Consider the following 20,804-nt stretch of genomic DNA (forward strand, 5'->3'; position numbering starts at 1 on the left):
CGGCAGAACATGACGTCTCTCTGACGTCATTTCCGGCCAACCTATCATAGCCTTTGGAAAAATTTTTGGTCACAATGTGTAAAATTGATGTCCGGGAGGCTACTGAAAGTTTGGTGACGATCGGCGCAGCGGTTCTGGAGATATATTGAAAAGTCTGGAGGGGGGCAAAAAATACCCCCCCCCCCCCAACCAGGTCGCGGGTTAAAAAGGAGGCACTTGCCTTTTGCATGCATTCGAGTCAATCTCGTTCATGCAGTCATCCATAGAAAAAATAACGTTATAATAAACATATATGAAATATGTCAAACTTTTAACTGGTCACCATAATCGAGAGCGGTTGAGGTGGAGCCGCCCCTGCCACCTTGATCAAGGCTGAACGTGCCGGCGGGGCCTGGCAATGTCGACTGGCGCCGCTCCCAATACCGGCGCTCCCATATTTCATGTGCGCCCGGACAGCGGCCTGCAGTGCCCGGGGGTGATGTGGGGCGGTTCTTCAGAGGACGGCGCCGCTCGGGGGCCACTGCTGCTGCGCGCTGACCCCCTGCTGAGCGCCGCTGAGCCGCCGACCGGCCTGCACCGCGGCCGCAGCGCCGGCGGCCGGCCGAATTAACATGCACTGCGCCACCCGACCCGGAGCGCACTGCAAATATGCGAATAATGCATCGGCGAGCAGGCAACAGAAATTGTAATATCGCCCTATACGTGCATCGATCCGCCGGGCACTGCTGTGGGCGGGCCCCGAGCGCCGGGTTTCCAATACGGACCGCTGTTGTGGGCCCGGCTCGACTCTGCTGTCCTTGTCATGAATCACGTATCGCATGCATCGCTGGTAAACTGGTGTAGGTACGCTGCTGTAGGGCACATGCGTCGCGCGTGCCCTACAATGTCGTTCGATTGCGGTTACCACTGAATTTAGACGGCCTGCTAAAAATCGAAAGTCCAATTACCTGAGTCAACTATCGTGACTCAGTTTAGCCAATGAGTCAGATTATTGTATTCCTGATTGTTCCATGAAGTCAAGTGTTTTGTCCGACATTTTAGTGGGCTGGAGGCTGTGTTTTCTTCCGTCTTCAATATGTCATGAAATTTCATGATAATTTATATATTTTCATGAAATTTCCTCCTTTTAAAAATATGCTAAGCCAAATTTATATCAAGTTGTACATTTCAAATATATTGGCCACGGGCCCTCACCAGTGAAATATCAAACACATAGTTAATTGAATATTTGAACATATTTGAATATTTCACTGATGGAGGCCTGTGGCAGACATATTTGAAAACGTTTGAATCGATATAATTTTGGGGTAGCTAGCATATTTCTTGAAAGAAGGAAAACTCATGAAAATATACAAATACTTTTTATATCAAAAATGCTCCTCCTAAGAGCACTAATTATTCTGTTTATTTTTCATTGACAAGTCCTGCAGTGTAGGCAATAGATGGACTGGTTTATGAATGCTTCCAATGAAACGCACATAGATTAGGAGGACCTGCCAGATCCCATTAATATCGAAGTATCGAAATCGAGGAACATATTCACTGTTCAAACAAAAACACGGAGTTAACTCCACCATAATTTTTATTTTCCATGGCGTTCCAACACACTGTTGACAATGTATCATATTACCACAATATTAATTATATGTATGCAAACGCGGGACGCATTTAGACATAAGCAGTTAACGCAACACACTGGAATCGATTGTTAACAACACGCGAACAGTTACAAGACGAGAACCGGTTGTCGCACTGTTAAGCTCGATACACATTCGCATTAACGCTCAGGAATGAGATCAGGCCTAAACTGTCGACATTTGTACAGTAATTACACAGAAGGTCCGGCCAGGAAACAGTATTGGAATGTCCCGGACACACGGGCTGCTCACAATCAAATATCCACTGCACGTGAAAAACAAACCCCATTGGAGTGCACATAGTCATCACCACTGTGTATGTGTGTGTGTGTGTGTGTCGTCCGTCAGTGTGTTTGTGTATTTACAATGGCCTGCACAGTAGGTTTGTGGCGGTCGGCCGGCGGAGGAGCGGCGGCTCCGGCCGGAATATGGAGACAATATTGCACCGGGGGTGGCGGGGGAGGGGTCGGCGGCCCGGCCCGGCGTCTGTCAGGGACCGTGGTCCGTACCCCGGTCCGTCAGTGACCGCGACCCGTCACGCGGTCCGTCACCCGGTCCGTCACCAGGTCCGGCCGACAGACAGTGGCTAGTGGCAAGAGGGGTCGGCGGCGGCCGGACAGCACCGGCTGGCTGGTGCCCGGCCGGGGTGACGGGCCGGTGACGGGCCGGTGACCGACTGGTGACGGGCCGGTGACGGGCTGGTGATCTGAGGTAGCCAGTGGCTCCGGCTGCCCCACTGTCCCGGGGGCGGACACAGTGTCAGTTGGCGTCTGACACGTGTCAGTGTCTCGCACGGTGTCAGACAGAGCAGGGTCGTCCCGGACGCTGCCGGGCGGCGGTGGCCAGCCGCCGACTGAGCAGCCGGCCTTTCGGCGGCCCTTCTAACCAGACACCCGGTGAGGTTCTCCATGTGGCTGGTAACAAGGCAATCTTCTTATTGGACTAGAGCATATCACAGATAGGCAACCTGAAAAAGATAGGAAAAACAGTGAGCTCTGCGAAGCTTGCTTAAACAAAAACGCAGCCATCAGCTGGGGATATCACGTCCCACACTTGTATTGGTCGGGGGGCTGATCTGATAAAAACAAATATGCTCCGCGAACCACCACAATCAAGGGGAATAGATATTTACCCAACTGTTTGCACCGCTGAGCGCACAGCCTTTTCCTGAATCTCTGAGTGCCATCGCTGTATCGCACGTGTGCGGGTGCCGGCCGACTGCCACCCCGCCCGCTGCCCTACCGGTCCTCAGGCTGTCACACGATACCACCCCTCCGGATCCACATGCCGCCACACCACCCACGCCCAGCTGTGTAGGGTCTCAACTCACCTGGTGGCATGGCTGGGCGTGCGCCGCCGCCGCCGGGTCACCTGGTCCGAGCGGACCATCCCGGACCATCCCGGACCATCCCGGACCATCCTGGACCATCCCGGACCGGCCCGGAGCGGCCGGAGCGCGGCTGCTGCGCCCTCGCCCCTAGTGGAAGTCGTTCCGCCAGCCGTTCTGGAACGGACAAGGTCCGACGGTCAGAGGCAGTCGGCAGCGCGTGCACGGCACGGGCGCCGGGCGGTCGCGCCGCGTGTCGTACCAAGCCAAACCGGGCCGTACAGCGCGGCCTCCTCTCTCACGTGTGCTACACTGTATTACATGTATTTACAATCAGCTAATCGTCAGTCTGCGGCCAGCAGCGCGCGCCGCGTGTACCTAAAACACGGCGCCCAGCCGCGCCGGTGCAGACGACTCGCCTCTAAAAATACAAACATGGATTATCCGCACGAGACCGGACCAGACTGAAGGTGGTCTGGACCAGACCAGACCAGACCAGACCAGACCAGACCAGACCAGACCACAGCATACTGCAGGTAGTCCAGGCCATGGACGACACCCGACTGCAAGTGGCCCGCAATGATAGCAGACTCAGTGTATCCGGCGGGGGCACAGGGACACGGGACTGGGACTGGGACACGGTACATGGGACAGGGACGCGGGCCGCCGGGGACACTCACCATGCCGTTGGAGGTGGCTATGCCCAGGCTGCCTATACTGGGCATTGCCGAGTAGGTCGGCTGCGGCGCGAAGTTGCCCATCGACTGCATGTTGTTCGGGTAGGCCATGTACGGCGACATGCCCGGAGCGAAGTTGGAGCCGGGGAAGCCGAAGCCAACCTTCTCCATCGGCCGGATGAACTCCTGGATGCCGTAGCGCTCCTTCTTCTTCGACTTGGCCGACAGCTTCCTGTTCCTGGTCTGGATGCCCTCCTTCTTCATGGTGATGGGCCGGTTCACCTGGCGGTGAGGGACGGTGGTCAGTGGGGTGTCTTTACGAGGGTGACTGAGCACGGCAGTGACAGCGAACGGCAGCACACCGGGTCCGAGGGGCCACCTCCTCCTCCTCTGCTGCCGCCGCCGGCTGGGCCCGGTGCAGCCAGCAGCTACAGCAGCAACACACGGGACGCACCGATAAACCATTCAGGCGTGCTTTGTTTATGGCCTTCTGCTGGCCATATCAGACGTGTGGCCGCCACAGGGCGAGGCCGCAGCTCAATTTCAGTTGATGAATTACAAAAATTTAACGAGCGATTACCGCACCTCGGGCCAGCTTTATGCATTAGCTCGTGATAAGTGGCGAAGCAGGTATCCACGCGGCCGACAATGCTCCTTAATAACGGCGCGTGCCTTTTATTGTGGCGTCATTACAAAAAGCGTTTAATCATTCTCAATGACGGCGGTATTTAATTTAACGAAAGGCTCTGGTCACCTGATACGGCTCGTGGCTATTTCTCGCCTCTTCCGCTCCGCTGGTGTACCAATTGAGGTCAAAGCGGAACAGAAGGAAGCGCCCGTGCTGGGACCCATTGACAAATGTACCGGGATATTGTGATTTGTGTTACTGTTGAGCAGTGCGCTTTTAAACAAGTACAAACATTCCAGAATTGGGTCACGGTGGTCTCGTGGCAGACACACTGGCCAAAACTTTCTCCGTTCAGACGCAGCGTTAATGGGAGTTGCCCAACCCCCCGCTGGGATTGGTTCTAGTTGAGCGGCGTTTTGCATGGCGGCGGCCGGGAGCCATCTCGGGCAGGAGCGGTGCAGCGGAGCTCATAAGCCGGGCCCGTCTGCTCGCTGGCCACTGAGAGCAGCCACACTGAATCACCTTTAGAGCCCGATTTACGTACAGCTCCTGAGCGGAGCTGGCCACTAACCGGTCGGCCCGGCCGGCACTGACCGCGCTGTGCCGATCGACAGCGGCTCCGTATCAATTATTTATTGTGTCCCGTGTCGGCTGCAGCGCGGGCCCAGCGCTATATTGCAAATAAGACAATGAAATTCAATTTTGTCATTAGGGACTGCGGCTGATTTATCGCAGGGTCGGCGGGCCACAAATCGCCGTCGGTTGTTGGGAGTTTTACGGTCCTAGCAGTGGGTCCATTTCCCTGTATGGCTGCTCGAGCACTTCTGATAAATGGCATGAGCCTACCAACCGTCCTGCGCCGGCGCAGTGAAAGTTTTCACAATGTCCAACAAATGGTGATGAGGCTTCCATTCACCCAGGATGAATAACTGCGAAATGCGACATATGACGGATTGCTCCCGTAAGGGCTGTTTCCATTTTTGTCTTGTAACCTACAATAACATGCGTTTAGAATCACCGATCGGCCGGTGGTGACAGGACGTGCCCGAGTAGCAGCAATAGATCAGTGAGCAAATCCTTCTGGGAAAATGGGTATTTTGCGCGCCTACCTGTCATTATTTCATTCATTGCCGGCATCACGTGACATTAATCCTGTCCGTGCTGCGCCAACTTATCGATAACGCCCGCTCACCTAAGCCCCGCGCTTTCGGGAAAAAGTGCGCGGTGACGCGATCGTAGCAGACTGTCGCTGGGACTGAGGTCACTCGGTGCCCACTGCTGATGACGCCGGGGTCACCAGGTACCCAGTCCTCTGGAGCCGGCGACGGCCATCGGGTGCAGCGTGAACGACCCGTCACGGGAGAACACGGACAGGCGGTACCCTCGTGGTCCGCCGAGCGGCCGCCGCTCTGCAGCCCAGCCATTATCGTCCTCGGTCCGTGTCTTGTTCAGCGTAACTCCGTACATAAATGGACCAATGAATAGCTGTTTGTCCGCGTTTTACAATGCACCGAGAGCTATCTTAGAGAGCTCTGGAGTGGGTGTACCGAACACAAGAGAACTTAACTAGTCAGCGGCCAAGTAACTCTTGGCCAGCTTTATTACTTTTTAATGAAATTTAATGCCCATTTGTGTTGTTGGCCGGGAGATTTACAGCGCATTGTTTATAGCGGCGCGGGATCCTATATTTACCGCCGACGGCGCCCGTAAAAAGGCGCGCGCGGCGCTGCACCCCGCCGCCGGTGCTCACTCTGGTATTTGATAGGCGCGCGCAGATCCGATTTCGGCGCCGTGTCGCCGAGCCGATGGGCCGCGACGACACGTTATTGCCTATGCGTCGGCCGCAGGCCACTTTGTTATGCTAAGTGACAAAGGGTCGTTGATCCACGCCAAGGAGCCCGTTCGCTGATAATGGAGTAAAAATTATGCCACTATGGCTAACGAGGCACCCGTCTGCGCGGCTTTTTCAGCCGACAATGGCACCTGCTACGGTGTTGCCCCTTCAAACCCGCTAGCTTTCAATCCCAGCCATTCTATTACGGTGTCAAGACGCGTTCTTCGATCCAATTATAATTCATTCTTGAAATTGCGTCCGACAAAAAGTGCTCAGAAGTGTTCAAAGGGTTACAGTTCAGGTGGTGGATGGTGGGCCATTTAATCCCCGTCCATTGTGGGTTTAACAGCGGCCGGTGGCGGCGGCGGCGGCGGCGGGCGACAGTGCGGTGTGACGGCCCGCGGTGTCGACCCTCCCTCCCGTGTGACGGCCCGCCGTGTCGACCCTCCCATCCCGCGCCTCTAGCCGACCAGCGACAAAACACAGCGTCGCCTTCGACCCACCTCTCGGCTCGACCGGCACGTTGCATAAATTCGACGCGCCGGCCGCTTCGAGCGTGGAAATTAAACACCACCACAAAAACGCTCCGGAAAGGCAGTAATTCTCATCCTTATGTCTGTCTGTGAGATAACTTGAGATGTCCAGGTTAAAATATAGGGGCAGGGCGGTGTTAAGAGTGCTGGTTTTTGCGCCCGCCGGCCCGCCCCGCGCGCCGGGCTGTGACGCCCCGTAAGTAATTGATAATTATTCCTCCATCGGTGTCGAGCAAACAGCGCCGGCTAGCCCCTCGGCTGCTCGGACCTCCTATTTGTCTGTCGGTGTGTGCCGGGGCGGCGCGAGGCTTGTAGGACAGCGGCTGAGCTCCGCCCGAGCCGACCCAGAAAGTCCATGGGAGAGGGCTGGGAGAATGAGACTGTTGGAGATCAACGGTGCTGGACAAAGAGAGGGAAGAGAAAGAGAGAGAGAGAGAGAGAGAGAGAGAGAGAGAGAGAGAGAGAGAGAGAGAGAGAGAGGGAGAGAGAGGTGAGAGAGGCCGTCGGCCGGCCGGGTGGACCGCAGTAGATCCGACTGCAGAGGTGCTCCTCTCGAGCCAGCCCTGGTTCGTTGCCGGCGGCGCCGCAGCTGCACCCCAAACATGGTCTGCCGGGGCAGCTGCGGCGACTGACCGGCGCGGCGGCAGCTGCCCCTGCTGCACTGGTGACGGCCCGCCGTACCGCACCGGGCACCGACGGCCGAAAACGTGACATCCGGAGCAGGCGGGGACAGGCGGCCGCCCGGCATGGCTCTGTCAGGAGCGGCAGGCTGCGACGGCGGCCGGCCGGCGCTGGGTGACGGGACTGACGTCCAGCCGACCCAGGTGGACGTCAGTCAGTCAGTCAGTCCGGTCTTCCAGACCTCAGACCATCACGGCTTGCGGCGGTAACCGGGCCGGGTCGGCCGGCCCGTGACCTCGGCGGTCGCCGGCCGTTCGCCGGTCGGTCGGGGCCGGTCGGGCCGGTGGCGGTGGCTCGCGCCGGCCGCGCTGCCCGCTATCAGGCCGTCCATCTGAGCCCCGATCAACACGGTAGTCGCCCGCTCACGCCGAGCCGGCCGCATGATCCACACACAGATTGCCGGACGGGCGCTCCAATCAACTTTTTGTCGCCGGACGCGGTAATTAATAAAACGAGACGAGAGCGGCCGGACGGCCGGCCCGCTCCGCCCGCTCCCGGGGCTCCTGTCGGTCCGCCCTGCCGCGCGGCCGTCCGTCCGCCCGCCCTGCCTCCGCTCCGCCCGCCGCGCCGGCCGGCCAGTTCAACCACCACAGTCCGCCCAACCGTCACTCCCAGCCCCGACACTGGGAACGCACACGGCAATAAAACAACTGACCGCGTTCATGGCACCGCACTTCCCGGAAAAATAGATGCTTATCTGTGTCGGTGTTGACTTAGGGCCTGGCGCCGGCCGGCCGGGGCGGGAGGAGAGGGGCTGATCGGCGCGGGCCGCTAATGCCAGCCAATCCGCCGGCCGCCGGCCGCCGGGCGCCGCCGGTCACCCAGAGACAATCATGTACCGTAACGAGCCGAACAGGGCGGATACGCGGCGCAGGTGCGGCGGTAAACAGCGCCGCGTGCGGCAGACGTGGCGCGCCGGTGACGATCGCGCCGCGAAAACACCGAGAGGGCCCGTCGGCCGGACAGTGGTGGAAGCCCGGGGTGTATGGGCTGGGTACTGGGCGGTGGGCTGGTCGAACGGGCCAAAGGGAAAAAATTCGATAACTTTAAGTTACGAGAGTAAATGCGGATGCATAGATACTACATTGTGTGGATGGCGTCTCGTTCGACCCGGCGCGGCCCTCTCGTGCCCGGCCCGGCGGCCGCCTCTGCCAGTCCCGTCGCCCGGTCGGTGACGCCGCCCCATAATGGAATAACATCATAAAAGCCATTATCCGGGACAGTGGTACGACCGCCATAGCCGGTCGGCGCCGCTCGAAAAATCCACACTCCGCCATTACCGAGCTGCCAACGACGGAGCCCGGCCGGAATCACTGCACAGAAATACGGGCCGCCATAAAGTTAAGTTGCCCACGGCAGCCTAGAATGAGCCAAGACGCGTTAAAACAATTCGTTTAATTAACACTAAACCGTGGCGCCGAGAGGAATGCCCGAAATAGCGTAATTGTGGGCTCGGCGGCAATTCACGACGAGAGCGGAGCGGAATGTGCGTCCCATTTGCAACACGGGCGGGAGGCGGAGCGCGGGCGGTGTCGGGCGGTGGCGACCGGACGGGAGGAACGGAGACTGCAGCGGCCGACCAGGAGGCTAACCCGGCCGGCCGGTCGGCGGCGCCGTGTCGGCCTGCTGCAGAGCGTGGGCGTGCGGCCGAAACCGGGCGACTCGGCCCAGCCGAGCTAACGAGCCGGCCGGCAGTGACCGCTAATTAACCGGGCCCAGAGACGCGGCACGGCGACCGGCCTCTGCAGCCGGCTGCAACACCGGCCGACACACGGCCGACGCCGGAACGGATTTTTCCGCCTCACCGCCGGCTGACAAACGCTGCGCCGTCCGCCACCGCGGCCTTATCGCCGTCAAAAATGCCGGCGATGTCACAGCTATTAAACCGTCTCGTTAGCTCTAAAAGCGGGCGGTGCGGGCCCGTTTTTAATAAGGTCGCTGGCGGGCGCGCCGGCAGCGGACGGGGACGGGTGCGTGGCGGGACGTCCGGCGGCCGGCCGGCCGTGACTCCGGCCGGGCGGCGTGGCCGGCCGTGCTCCGGCCACGGCAGCGCGGCGTGGCGGACGGAGGGCTGTCGTACGGAGGGCGGCTGCGGGTGCTCGTTACGGCGCCAGCTGGCTGTCCGTCCGTCCGTCCGTCAGCGCGTCCCGTCACGTCCCGTCACAATCACCAGAATGTCACTGCTCTCTCCCAAAATGGACCGCAGCCCGGCACTCCGGCGGCCGCACGGTCCAGCGCTGTTTGCGGCGCAGTTAATGGCGGAATGTGGATATTTTGATATTCGGTTCACGGCCGGTGGAGTCGGTATGGGGATGGGGATGGGTCGGTGCCCGCCCCTCTCCTCTCTCGCCAGTTCCGTTCGGAATTTGTCGCTGTCTCTGGGACACGGGCGCCGGTTAATTGAATAATGACCGGTGAGGACCTAACGGGGCCAATTATGGTGTCGACCGTCCGTCCCCTGCCGTCGGCGGCGGCGGCGCCGGGCCGGTCGGCGGGCCCGGCCAGCACGTCAGCCGGCGGTGACAGCGCGCGCTGACAGTGCTCTCTGTCATCCGGGCGCTGCTGGCCGCTCTCCGGGACCGGTCGCATACAAATGACACGGCCGCGGCCGGCGCATGATTGGCTGCCGGTGCCGGCGGCGGCGGGCGGCGGCCGCCCGACGGCCCCCCGCCGGCCCGCGCCGCGACCGGCGACGGCTCGCAATTTGTTTGCGCAGTAAATAGTGGCTTTCCGTTCGGAAGCGGGCTGCATATAACGCGATCACGCTCGTTGCCGTGTCGGCGTGAGATTTGTGGAGTGAGCGCGGCGCGGGCCGTCCTGGCCGGCTGCTGCCGCGGGAGGTGGCAGAAGACGGGGTGGACTGACCCGCTCAGATACCCGCAGTGCAGAGCTATGGGCGGGTCCGTGCAGGGGCAGCCAGGACGGATCAAATACAGCTCCTCAGGTGACCCAGCATTGTCTTCCAGGCTGCTGATATCGGTGCGGTGTCTACCGCAGCCAGGCTCATGGTCCCTTCTGTGCGCCTTCTGCTGCTACCGCTGCTGCTGCTGCTGCTGCTTCCCCGGCTGCCGGTGCTACCGCCGCTGCTGCTGCTGCTGCTGCTGCTGCCACTGCTGCCCCGGCTGCCGGTGCTACTTCTGCGGCTGCTACTACTGCCCAGGCTGCCGGTGCCACTGCTGCGGCTGCTACTACTACTGCCCCAGCTGCCGGTGCTACCTGTGCCGGCCGCCGCCGTGCGCCGCTCGCCCGGTAATGGCGTGCCAGCGGGCCGGCGGCGCTGGCCAGCCGCATGATTAATTGTCGTCCCGGTAATCACTGCGTGTTGCAATCTCGGCCGAGGGGCAGCGCGCCGCGCTCTCTCGGTGGTCAGCCGAGACGGCCTCCTGGCCCCGCCACCGCCCCGCCACCGCCCGCCACCGCCCGCCGTCTACCCCCGCCGCCGCCGCCACCAGCCCGGCCCCAGCGACCCCAGCGACCGGCCGCCCACGGCAGGCAATACGGCCAAATGGTCGGCAATTTGCAGAGTTGTATTTCACTGTTATTTATCCTCTTGGGGTACGGCCGGCGGGCTGCCCGGGGCGCGACCGAAGTTGGAAATGAACGCGCTCCCGGGCACGGGCTGCAGACGGGCCCGCGGCAGCGCCGGTGAAAAATCGCTAATGAAGCGTTTCACACGATGGCTATTAGCCAGGGGTTGGAAAGCTGCCTGGCGCCGCTGAACCCGTCACAATTTATGGCCCAAGTTAATGACAGTTCAAAAGCTGTGAATATCGAAATCGTTACAACTTTTCACATCGATCAGCTGAGGCCGGGGCGGCTGGTAGGTGCGGCCGACGGCGGCCGCCTTTCCTCGCGCGCTCTGCCGCACCCACCGCACCCTCTGCCACCCACCACACCCTGGCACCGCCCGCTCTTCGCCGCCAGCCAGCTCGCTAAGCCGAGCGGCAATTAAAGCTGACACAGTCGACGGGCCATGTTTCCACGTCTGAATGTCGTGATCAGCTTAAAAAACACGAGATTCCTTGCAGGATAATTGCCAAGAGGTCGCCCAAAACCGGTACTACTGTCCTTCGCGTCGGTTTTGCACGAAAAATTCCTCCATCTTTTGCAGGCGGCGTCGGCGGGCCGGGCGGCGGACCCATTCAGCGTCGGTCGGTCGTCTGGGCTGACCGGTCGGCCGCCGAGCGGGGTGACGACTGAGCGGAGCAGGCCGGCGTGACGCGCCGCGACAAATCCGGCGCGGCCGCCGCTAATCCGCCGCGGCCGGCCTGCAAGCGCCACTCCGGCGGCGCCGCGCTCCGAGAATGCCGCATTAAAAACCGGGCCGCCGCGCCGACGCCGTGTCGTCAGCATTAGGCCTTTGAATCAAGCTAATGGTGGCGAGTGGCGGCGGCAGCCCTGAGCGCCGGCGCGCGCGCGCCCTCGCAGCCCGAGCGGCGCATAACAATGCAGCGCGGCGCACGTGTTTCGACGCCACTGAAGCATGCGCCGCCATTACATTGTGGAACATTTCTATTTAATCTTGATTACGGACGCTGCCCGCAAAAGTGCCCTGCCATCGTTGGCCAAGGAGCGCCAAGCTGTGAGCCTAAATCACACCGTTACGAAGCAGTCGCGCTAATTGTGGTGGGCGGTGCTGCGGCCACGGGCGGCCGCCGGCCGAGTGCAGCCGCCGCGTGCCGGCGGGCGGCCAGCTGCGCGCTCTGGCAGCCAGCTGCAGCTCCCAGCCAGCCTCAGCCGCCGCGCCGGCCGGCCGGCCGACCGGGCAGGAATGCGGGCCGGCCGGCCGGCCGGGATGCGGGCTCCGCCGGGTCCCGCTGAGAGCTCGTAAAGCGTCGCCACCGGCCCGCTGCACACGCCACCTCGTCTTAATGGAAAATGACAATTATGTAGCGGCTGAGGGACAGGCCGGTGTGCGGGCGGGCGCCGCGCTGACAGAGGGCCCATTTCGGGCGGGGAGAGCGCGCCGGGTGGGGCCGGCCGGCCGGCGCCGCCGCCCACACGCGCCGCCCGCCAGCCCTCACAAAAGACAACTTTCCGTCCATTTTTACCAAAAGAATCCGACCGAACGTGACTGGAGTGGCGATGACCACTGCCGGCCCCAGAGTCTAAATATCTCACATTGTGATAAATAGCCGAGGCCGCAGGAGAGTGGAGCGGCGGCGCGGCGGTCCTTTGGGGCGCGTCACTGGAACCACGACAGGTCGGCCGGCGTGCCTCCCGCGCGCGGCGCGCGACGTTCACGTTCAAACGGTGCTGACGCTGTCCCCGTCGCTCCGCCCCCGCGGCGACGCTGTCAGTGGCGTCACGCCACATTGTCGGACTGCCAAGACGGCCGGGTATTATGTAAAACACGCCGGGCGCACGGCCCGACTGCACGCCCGCTCGGCGTGGCCGTTTTTACCGCTCTGCGCCGCTCGCGCCCGACTCGGGCCGGCAGATGTCCCAAGCCCGTCTCCGCTGTGCTCCAACGTCCGTTTCCAGAAGATAGGTACCTGGAGAGTCGTCAGCGGCCGCCCTACCTGCCGCCCGTCCCAGAGCGGCAAATTAGCCCTCTCCTTAAAAGGTTCTCGGCCGGCCTTACGCAGGGATTTTAGGCACGTCGCGCTATTAAGCCCTTTCAGGTAATCAGGTGCGCTCGTCCGATAAAGCCGCTCGGCTAAAAGGGGTTTTCGTGGGGATAATGCGCCTACAATGTGGCCATTGTCGGCCGGGGTAAACGGAGCGGGCTGGCGCGGGCCGGCGCGGTGACACGGCCCGTCCCGGTGGCGCCGCGGCGCCGCGCGCCCGCCCTTCCGTCGGCGGTGACGCACAGAGTGGACCGCTGGGAACGGCGCCGCGCCGCCGCTGTCGCCGGCTCGGAAATTCCTCATGAATTTCGCGACACTCGCTCCACCGGCGCGGTTCGCCGAAGCCGGCCGCCGCGACATCAAAGTCAGCAGCTGACTTACCACAGGCCACTGTCATAAAGCCGGATACTTCGTGTTTCCACTTAACTAATTGCAGAGATATAACTGCAGCCGTCTTTATTGGAATAGAACATTAGCCAGACGGCCCGGGGCCCTTCATGGAGCGACCTGCAATGTAACCAATGCACGCAATGCAACGCAACAGCAGAAACAAGTTGCCCGTCTGGTTTGGACGAGGTAATATTACAAAAGCACGGCGAGGTCGTCAATTGAGGGCGGCCGGCGCGACCCCACGCCGCTGCACACAGTAGCCGAGCACGGCCACCGAACTGTTTGCGCTTTTTGCAGGCTTCCATGTCGGTGTGCGGCGACAAAAACGCGTCTAATCTGGCAAAATGCGCTCTCGGGCGCGGGTTGCATGTCTGTGAAATCACGCGGGCGAGGTTTTGCGCGTCTTTAATCCGGCTGGGAGCGGCCCCGCCCGGCACCGCTCATCGGCTCCTCTCCGCGCCGCCCACTACCGGCGCCGGGCCGGGACGGGCCGGGGCCGGGGCCGGGCTGTGCGGAAACGCGCCGACCTCCAGCAGCGCGACGGTCCCGGCGCCGCCGTGTCCCGGTGCTCAGTCGTCATGGGGGCAGAATGGGACGGGTTGGGCGGCCGTCTGCGGCTGAGTGGCCGGAGGTCGCCGTCCGGCGCCGCTTAGGACAGGTACTCAGACGGTCTGGGAGCGAGCCGGCGCCGGCCCAACGACCCGGCACCGGCGGGACACATCCTCCGGCCGGCGCGCCACGAACACAACACCGAGCTCCAGCGGGCACACCGAGTCCCTGAGCTCAGCCGAATCGAGCTGCACCGGGCCTAGTAGCAGTCATTTATGCCCCGCTCCGCCCGACAGGCCCACCCCACACTGCAGCGTGTTGTTGTCAAGCTGCAAAATGCAGTATTTCATTGTCACTGAGGCCCTAATAAATCCGAGTGTTATTGAAGTGTAAACGCGCGGTGGACAATAAATGAATGGCGGGCCGGTGTAGTCCCGGCCGGCGCACCCCCATAATGGGCCCCGCGCACCGCGCTATCCCGCGTTATCGAGCCGATTAATGCACACTAGTGCTCCCTGTCTGGAAATAAATTAGCCTTTCCAGCAATAACGCTTCCTCGGTGCAATAATTCACGCCCTGTGTTCGATTTATTAGCATACCTGCAAGTACCGAGTCGGGTTAGCTCGCCAGTTATTGAAAAATATGCGCGCGCGGGCAGGTCTGGAGGCCGCTACCTAGCTCGGGCCGGACCGGACCGGAGCGCTCGCTGCACGGGTGGCCGATACCAGCCGGTGGCACGAGCCAAGATGGTATCGGCACGACGGCCGGCGCTGCCGACGCGATTGTCTCGGCGGCCGTGCGACGCAGTACATCGACGGGCCGTCAGCACCCGCGCGACTGACGAGACACCGACAGCTCGGGCGTCACCGGCGGACGGCGGCCGCCCCCGCTCCCGCCCTGGCGGCGGCGGACCACGCCCGGCAGCCGCGGCGGCAGAGATGGCTTTCTTTGTGCGAATTGGCGATGGCCGAGATTGTCGTATCAGCGGCGCATCGTCCGGTCGATACGGGAACAAATCTTCCGCTCATCTGATACCGACCAGCAAAGATGGAGGAGACTATAACGGCGCGGCGGGGACGATTCCGCGGCGCAGCTGGCGCGCGCGGCGTGTGGAGTGCGACATTGGCGGCGCACCGTTGCCGATTTCGGCGCGCGGCGCCCGTCAGTTTACGAGTCCGGTCAGCTGGCGAGTCGTAAATCCGTCAGCCGGCGCGGTTGTCACAGATGCATTAGAAAGTATATTACCGTTCGCCGCTGTCGGCGGACAGAGCACGGCTGCATAGTAAGCAGCGCACCGGCCGGCCGGCGGACGGACACGGACACGGGCACGGGCACGGGCTCGGACACGGGCTCGGACACCAGCGCAGGCCGCCACTGGCCGGCGCGTCGCGCGGATTACGCTGATCGAAAGCCGTAAAATCGGCACCGACGCGCGCGCCGTCGAAGCGGGCGGCGACTCCTGACAGCCGACGGTGCCGGTCCGGCGGTGTCGATAAAGACGCAGGCCGCCGTCACGGTACGTCGTCACGACGTGACGTGAGCCGCGTGGACGTCCCCCGGGAGACATTCACAAAGCAGAATCGACGGTCTCCTAACGATATTTAAATTTCATGTGGAGCGGCGCATGGAAGTTTGGCGTCGGGAACTTCTGAGTACTGAAGGGTTGATAGCTCTTGATAAGAAGTTCTGTGCATTGTTTTACATATCATGAATGGAAATCCGTCGTCTGGCCGGCTGGTCGGGCCGCATGGCACTCGCCCCGGTAACTGGGACGTGGCGGCGGAGCACGGCCGGCTTTCTCCCGGTACTCACGTTGTGCAGTTTGTAGTAGAGGCCACAGGCGTTGCAGACCGGCTCGCCCTGGCCGTTCCGCCGCCACAGAGTCGTCGTCGACGTCTTGCAGTTGGAGCAGGTGGTGCCGGCTCTTCGTGACGCCGACTGGAACAGAAAACATGCCCCCGTCAGTCCCTCCCGCTTTATTCCAGATCAGCTCTATCTCTGCCTCCGATATATTCGCCTCCCCCGACGCGCAGTCGGACCCGGTTATCTCCCCAGCAGCGCAGCTCTGTGGACCGATCCGGGCGCCCCAGCCGTTAACTTCTGTTTTCCCTCGCGCCGTATTAAAGCCACCCTCCATTTGATTACGCGTGGCGCCGGGCCGGCCGTCAGCCATCGATTCGACACCGAGCTGAGAGGAGCGGCGCGGCGCTATCAGCTCCACAGACGAGCTGCGCGCCGGGAGGGGAGCCGCCGCCGCCCGCGGCACACCGCCGCGCCGCCGCGGACCGGAGACCCCAGCGCCTCAGTCCGGACGGCAGAACGCGCGCGGCACGCCGGTCCGACAGCTCGTAAACGACGCGAGCGACGCACAATCAATGGCGGGATCAATCGGACACAATCGTCCGTGGCTGCTCCGGCGGTAATCAGGCTCGCCGCTCATCGACGCACCACTTCCCAGCGCTCTGGATAATGGATAAATGCCACGCCTAGCGTTTTGCAGCGGCGCCGGCATTCTTAAATAACGCAGGTATGATTAATTAAACAGCCGGATCACTATTTATTGTTTGGCCGGTGTTCGCATTAGCCGTGCCGTCTCGTTACCAGCTGATGAATTACGACCGCGTGCATTTATCTCATCAGCGCCCTGTAGCTCTGCTCGAGTGACGTCAGGCCGCTCTCGGTCCACGGCCGGTAAACAAAAGCGCTGCCGGTCGGCGGGCGCGTGCTCGGCTTTGTGGGGGAGCTGCGGGGAGCGGCGGCTCCTGCGGCGGCTCCGTGACGGGGCGGCGCCCGCCCGCGCCCGCCGCCGCCCGCTCCCGGGGCGCACACCCCCATTCAATCAGGAGCGCACCGCCGTAATACGGGTGGAAGTGGCCCACGCGGCCGGACGGTAGCCGCCCGCCTACTCGGAGGCACCGCACCCGACCGCGCCGGCATAAACTTCCCCCTTATGGATAGTGAATGGTCCCATGAATAATTCCATGCATAATTGGGCTGGCCGGACTGGCCGCAGGAAGACGGGTTTTGGGCCGCTCACCGTCAGCCCGCCGGCCGATTGATACGTATTACAAGCGCGATCGTGTTAAGAGCGGGCGGTGGCCGGTCGCGCGCGCGCTCTCATGTTTTATTCTCGGGCGCCGAGCCCGAGTAGTTTTCTGTGCAGACGGGTGTGATGTTTAGCATACAATGGCGATGTTCCTCCGATTCGGAATAAAAATTCAGACGGGCGCACGCAGACGCCGAAGCAGACCGCGAGCGAAATTCGATTACGTCCGTGTGGCCAGAATGAAAAACCGTTGCGGAACAGCAGTGGCGTTCTTACATAATGGCGCGCTAAAACGGTATTGTCGCCCGCACAGAAGGCGGGCTGAATGCAAGGACACTCGAGCGCCGGCCCACCCGCCATTATATCCCCGCTGCTCTTATTGTTGAAAATAAGACAAAACAAAAACACAATTACAATTCAGCCTGCTACGAGGGCCGACAAAAAGTCCTCCACGCAAAAAGGCCCGGTTAGAGCGGCGAAAAACACCTGATGGACAGTTGAAGACCGCAGTATGGTAATAAAACGAGTCAGCGTTGCCGTGTGCTGGGTAAAAAGACGCGAGGCGGCGGCCCACCGCAGCAGCTCGTTAGCGGTGGCCGCTGGTAGCCGCCGCTCGTCGGCCCCAGTTGGGCTCCGGTCCCGTCAGACAGCTGCCGCTGGTCCGCTGACGGACAGCCGGACGGCAGCACGGCAGCACGGACAGACGGCCACGGCAGCACGGACAGACGGTCACGGCAGCACGGGCCCCGTCCGGTACCGAGGTGACGGCGGCGTGTGAGGGGCACCGAACGGCGCGGCGGCCGGCGCCCCCGACCACTCACCACGGTATTTCCTCGCGGACGGAGCGGAGAGCGGTCGGGGGCCGCCGTGTCGGCGCCGTGGCCGCCGGGGTTCCCGGTAGGGCGGCGCCAGTCCGAGTGAGAGGCGCCGCGGCCCGTGCATCAGTCGGGTGTGGCCCGCGGACGGGGGTATTTCCGACCGACCGGGAGCCGCCGCCGCCGCCGCTACGGACGACTGTACTGGGAACGGGCGCGGGTGGGCCCGGCCGACCCGCCGTGACCGGCCCGGCACGCTAATCCGCCCGTCACGTGCACACCGCCGTATCCGCAGCTGCCCGGCCCGGCCCGCATCAAACCAGCATTTTTTGCCGCCACCGGAAAATCGGCAGCGCCCTAATGAGCCTCGCCGCTGGGAACCTGGCCGAAAAACGGACAGCCGGCCGGCCATCGGCGCCGGTCAGAGTCGCTGCGGAGCGACAGGCGGCCACCGGGCACCGCGGGTCGCCTCCTGCGCCAGCGGGCACCATCCTCTTCAGCCTTCCCTCCGTCTGCTGAGCGCGTTTCAGCTCACCCCGCCCGCTGTTTGTCTCTCGGCCGCTCGCTGTCCGTCCGCGTTGGTCTGACCTTGCCCGTGTCCTGGCGACGCCGCAGTGACCCCGGCAGTCGGCTGCGCGAGCCGACACAATGCTCCGGAGACACCGGCGGCCGGCTCAGAGCGGCGCGACGCGCGCCTTCTGGACGTTTTTGCCGGCCGGCTAAAGTGTCCAAGGTCCCGCGCGGAGCGTGCCGCCGCGTGCGTTCAGCTCACCCCTGGCGTGTCAGTGTCCGGTCCCGGGGACCCGCAGGGGTCGGACACCGGACGCACCAGGTGAGGAGGGCGGTGGCAGCTTCAGCTCGCCGGTGGCCTGTCAGTCGGCCGGCCGTAGTCGCGCTACGTCCAGCGGTCGTTCCGGCCGGCCGGCCCGGGAGCTCCCGATGAGGTAAGCGGCCTTCGCCGGCCGCCGCCGCCCCCTCACGTGCCGCCACGGCGCCGCTACCGCCCGATCATCCCCGGCGGCTTAATTAAAACCTCCGGGACTGGCGCTACAAGCGGCAGCGGACATTTTTCGCGCTCGTGCCGGCCGGCAGACGTACACGGCCGGCCGCCGCTGAAATACGGCCGATATTACTGGCGACTCCCAGGGCGGCGCCGTCTGCACGGCCGCTTATTGAGACCTCTGCAGCGCGCGGCGCTCCGCTCCGCCGCCGCCGCCGCGCAGATGAGTTGTGGCCGCGCGCGGCCCGACGACACCGGCCGGGCGCGCCGAGCGGTCGGTCGCCGCGGTCGCCGCTCCGACCGTGTCCCGACAGGTGCATGCCGACCCCTAAATATTTATGAAGCCTTCCGATCGTTCCTTTCTGGAGTCTGAGAGCGGATTTATATCCGACATAAAATAAAGGAGATTAAACTGGCAGAACGCCTGGATAAATCGTGGCGGCCAAGGCCGCACGGTGCGCCGGCGGCGGCAGTGCGGCGCGTGAGTCGGCCGGGGAGCGCGGCCCGCGGCCCCTGCACGCCCTGCGCGCGGTGCCGTGCCACTCGTGGGTGTGCGCTGACGGCGCGCTGAACGGGGCGCCGTCCGTGCACGGCGCCGGGCCGTGCCGAGCACGCCACGGCGCACCGGTCCGGGCCCGTCTGACGCCCGGCGCCCTGTCAGTCAGCACGCTACTGTGCTTTGTGTTCGGCCGGGCGCAGGACACCGCAGTGCGCCCGTCCAGTCGCGCGGCAGGACGATCGGTCGGCCGGCGCAATGCACGTCGCGTCTCTGTCCGCTCCGTATGGTAGGCTCGTTGGCGCCTGTCGCCACCTTGTCGCCGGCTATTGTTTGGACGCGGGTCTCCGCGCGCCCACCCGGTAGCGTCCGAGCTGTGAATAACGAGACGCTGAGCCGAGGGACTCTGCAGAGGCCTCGGAAGGCTGCTGTTCCAGCGAAGGAGCCACCGTTTCTTACTGGCAACATCAGGAGTCATTCATGCTAATCTGCCGTCGGAGCCGGCTGCCGGTCGGCGCTGTGCCGTTCTCAGGATCGGCGGCGGGGCGGGGCGGGGTGCTCGCCGCTCTGCAACCCCGTCCTCGACCGTACGTCAGCGGCTCCGACGCCGACATAAGTCAGCACACGCCGAATTACCGCAGATTTGCATGCAGGTCTCGCCGGCGCTCGCCGTTCTTCAGCCGAGTCCGGAGCGCGCCGACATCCGCCGCCACTGCCGCCGTGCGCCGTGACTGCCGCCGTGCGCCGCGACTGCCGACCGGCCGGTAGCCGCGCCACGTTGGCCGCCGCCGCGGCGCGCTCGTCCGACATCCAGCGGCCGTCGAGCGCCTTATCGCACCGTCCAATCGCCGCTCACTAATAGCCTAATGACTTCTAAAACGCAAAATCATACTTCCATTTCTGGCGGCGCGGCCGGTCGCCGCCGGGCCGCATTAGATTGGTTCGAATCTGTGTTGGTGCTGCGCGATGTTATCGCCGACCGGTGGCCGGCGCCAGCTCGGCCGTCAGTGCCAGTACGGCACGGCCAAACACGGCCAGATAGCATCACGGCGTCCGCGGACCGTCTGCCGGCCGGCGACATGTGTCCACCGGAGCGGCGCGTGCCCACCGGTGCCCCCCGCCGGGAGGCGCCCCCCGGCCCCGCCCCGCAGCCGCCGGGAGCCCCTCCCCGGCGCCGCAGATCCATCTCTGTCCGTCTGCCTGACCCTGTATGTCTCCGTCTGTCCCAGTACGTGCCCCGCCCCGGTGGGGCCGCTCCAGCCTCTCCGCTGTGTCAGGGCCTCCGGCGCTGGCGCCCACTCGCCCCGTCCAGTGCTCGGAACTGTTCCACCGCTCCGGCCGGGCCCAAGTTATGATTGCTGCACGGCGGCTTAGCGTTCATCCCTCGGTGCAGAGGCGCGTGTGAGCCCGCATCGGCGCTGGGGGCGGCCGGACCGGCCGCTAGCCCCAGCAGGCAGGGAGGCCACGCCACGAATTATTGTATGAATCGAGCGTTTATTGCCGAGTGCCGTTCGCTCCGTTAATTATGTTTTCATATATCATCGGCTAATGCCGTATCGCGGGCACGGCTCTATTACCGGCCGGCCGGTCGGCCGATCGAGAAAAACGGCGTCGGCTATGT

General features: G+C 62.9%; 1 protein-coding gene across 3 annotated transcripts in view; it reads right to left on the reverse strand.

Annotated features, from left to right (window-relative positions):
* Window positions 1-1,564: 1,564 nt before the first annotated feature.
* Window positions 1,565-20,804, reverse strand: part of LOC122380253 (GATA-binding factor 2-like) — a 33,853-nt gene continuing 14,613 nt past the window's right edge. For 2 of the 3 annotated variants that reach the window (XM_043363296.1, XM_043363460.1), the window contains exons 5-8: window positions 15,639-15,764; window positions 3,645-3,923; window positions 2,968-3,141; window positions 1,565-2,604 (exon numbers count right to left, since the gene is read on the reverse strand). In XM_043363296.1, coding sequence (XP_043219231.1) covers window positions 3,115-3,141; window positions 3,645-3,923; window positions 15,639-15,764 — 432 coding nt within the window. In that variant the 3' untranslated portion in view covers window positions 1,565-2,604; window positions 2,968-3,114. The remainder of the gene's footprint in view (window positions 2,605-2,967; window positions 3,142-3,644; window positions 3,924-15,638; window positions 15,765-20,804) is intronic. The other variant, XM_043363375.1, reaches the window with a different exon arrangement.

The sequence above is a fragment of the Amphibalanus amphitrite genome, unplaced genomic scaffold (genome assembly GCF_019059575.1).
Source record: "Amphibalanus amphitrite isolate SeventyFive unplaced genomic scaffold, NRLGWU_Aamphi_draft 000000F_arrow, whole genome shotgun sequence".
NCBI classification, from domain to species: domain Eukaryota; kingdom Metazoa; phylum Arthropoda; class Thecostraca; order Balanomorpha; family Balanidae; genus Amphibalanus; species Amphibalanus amphitrite.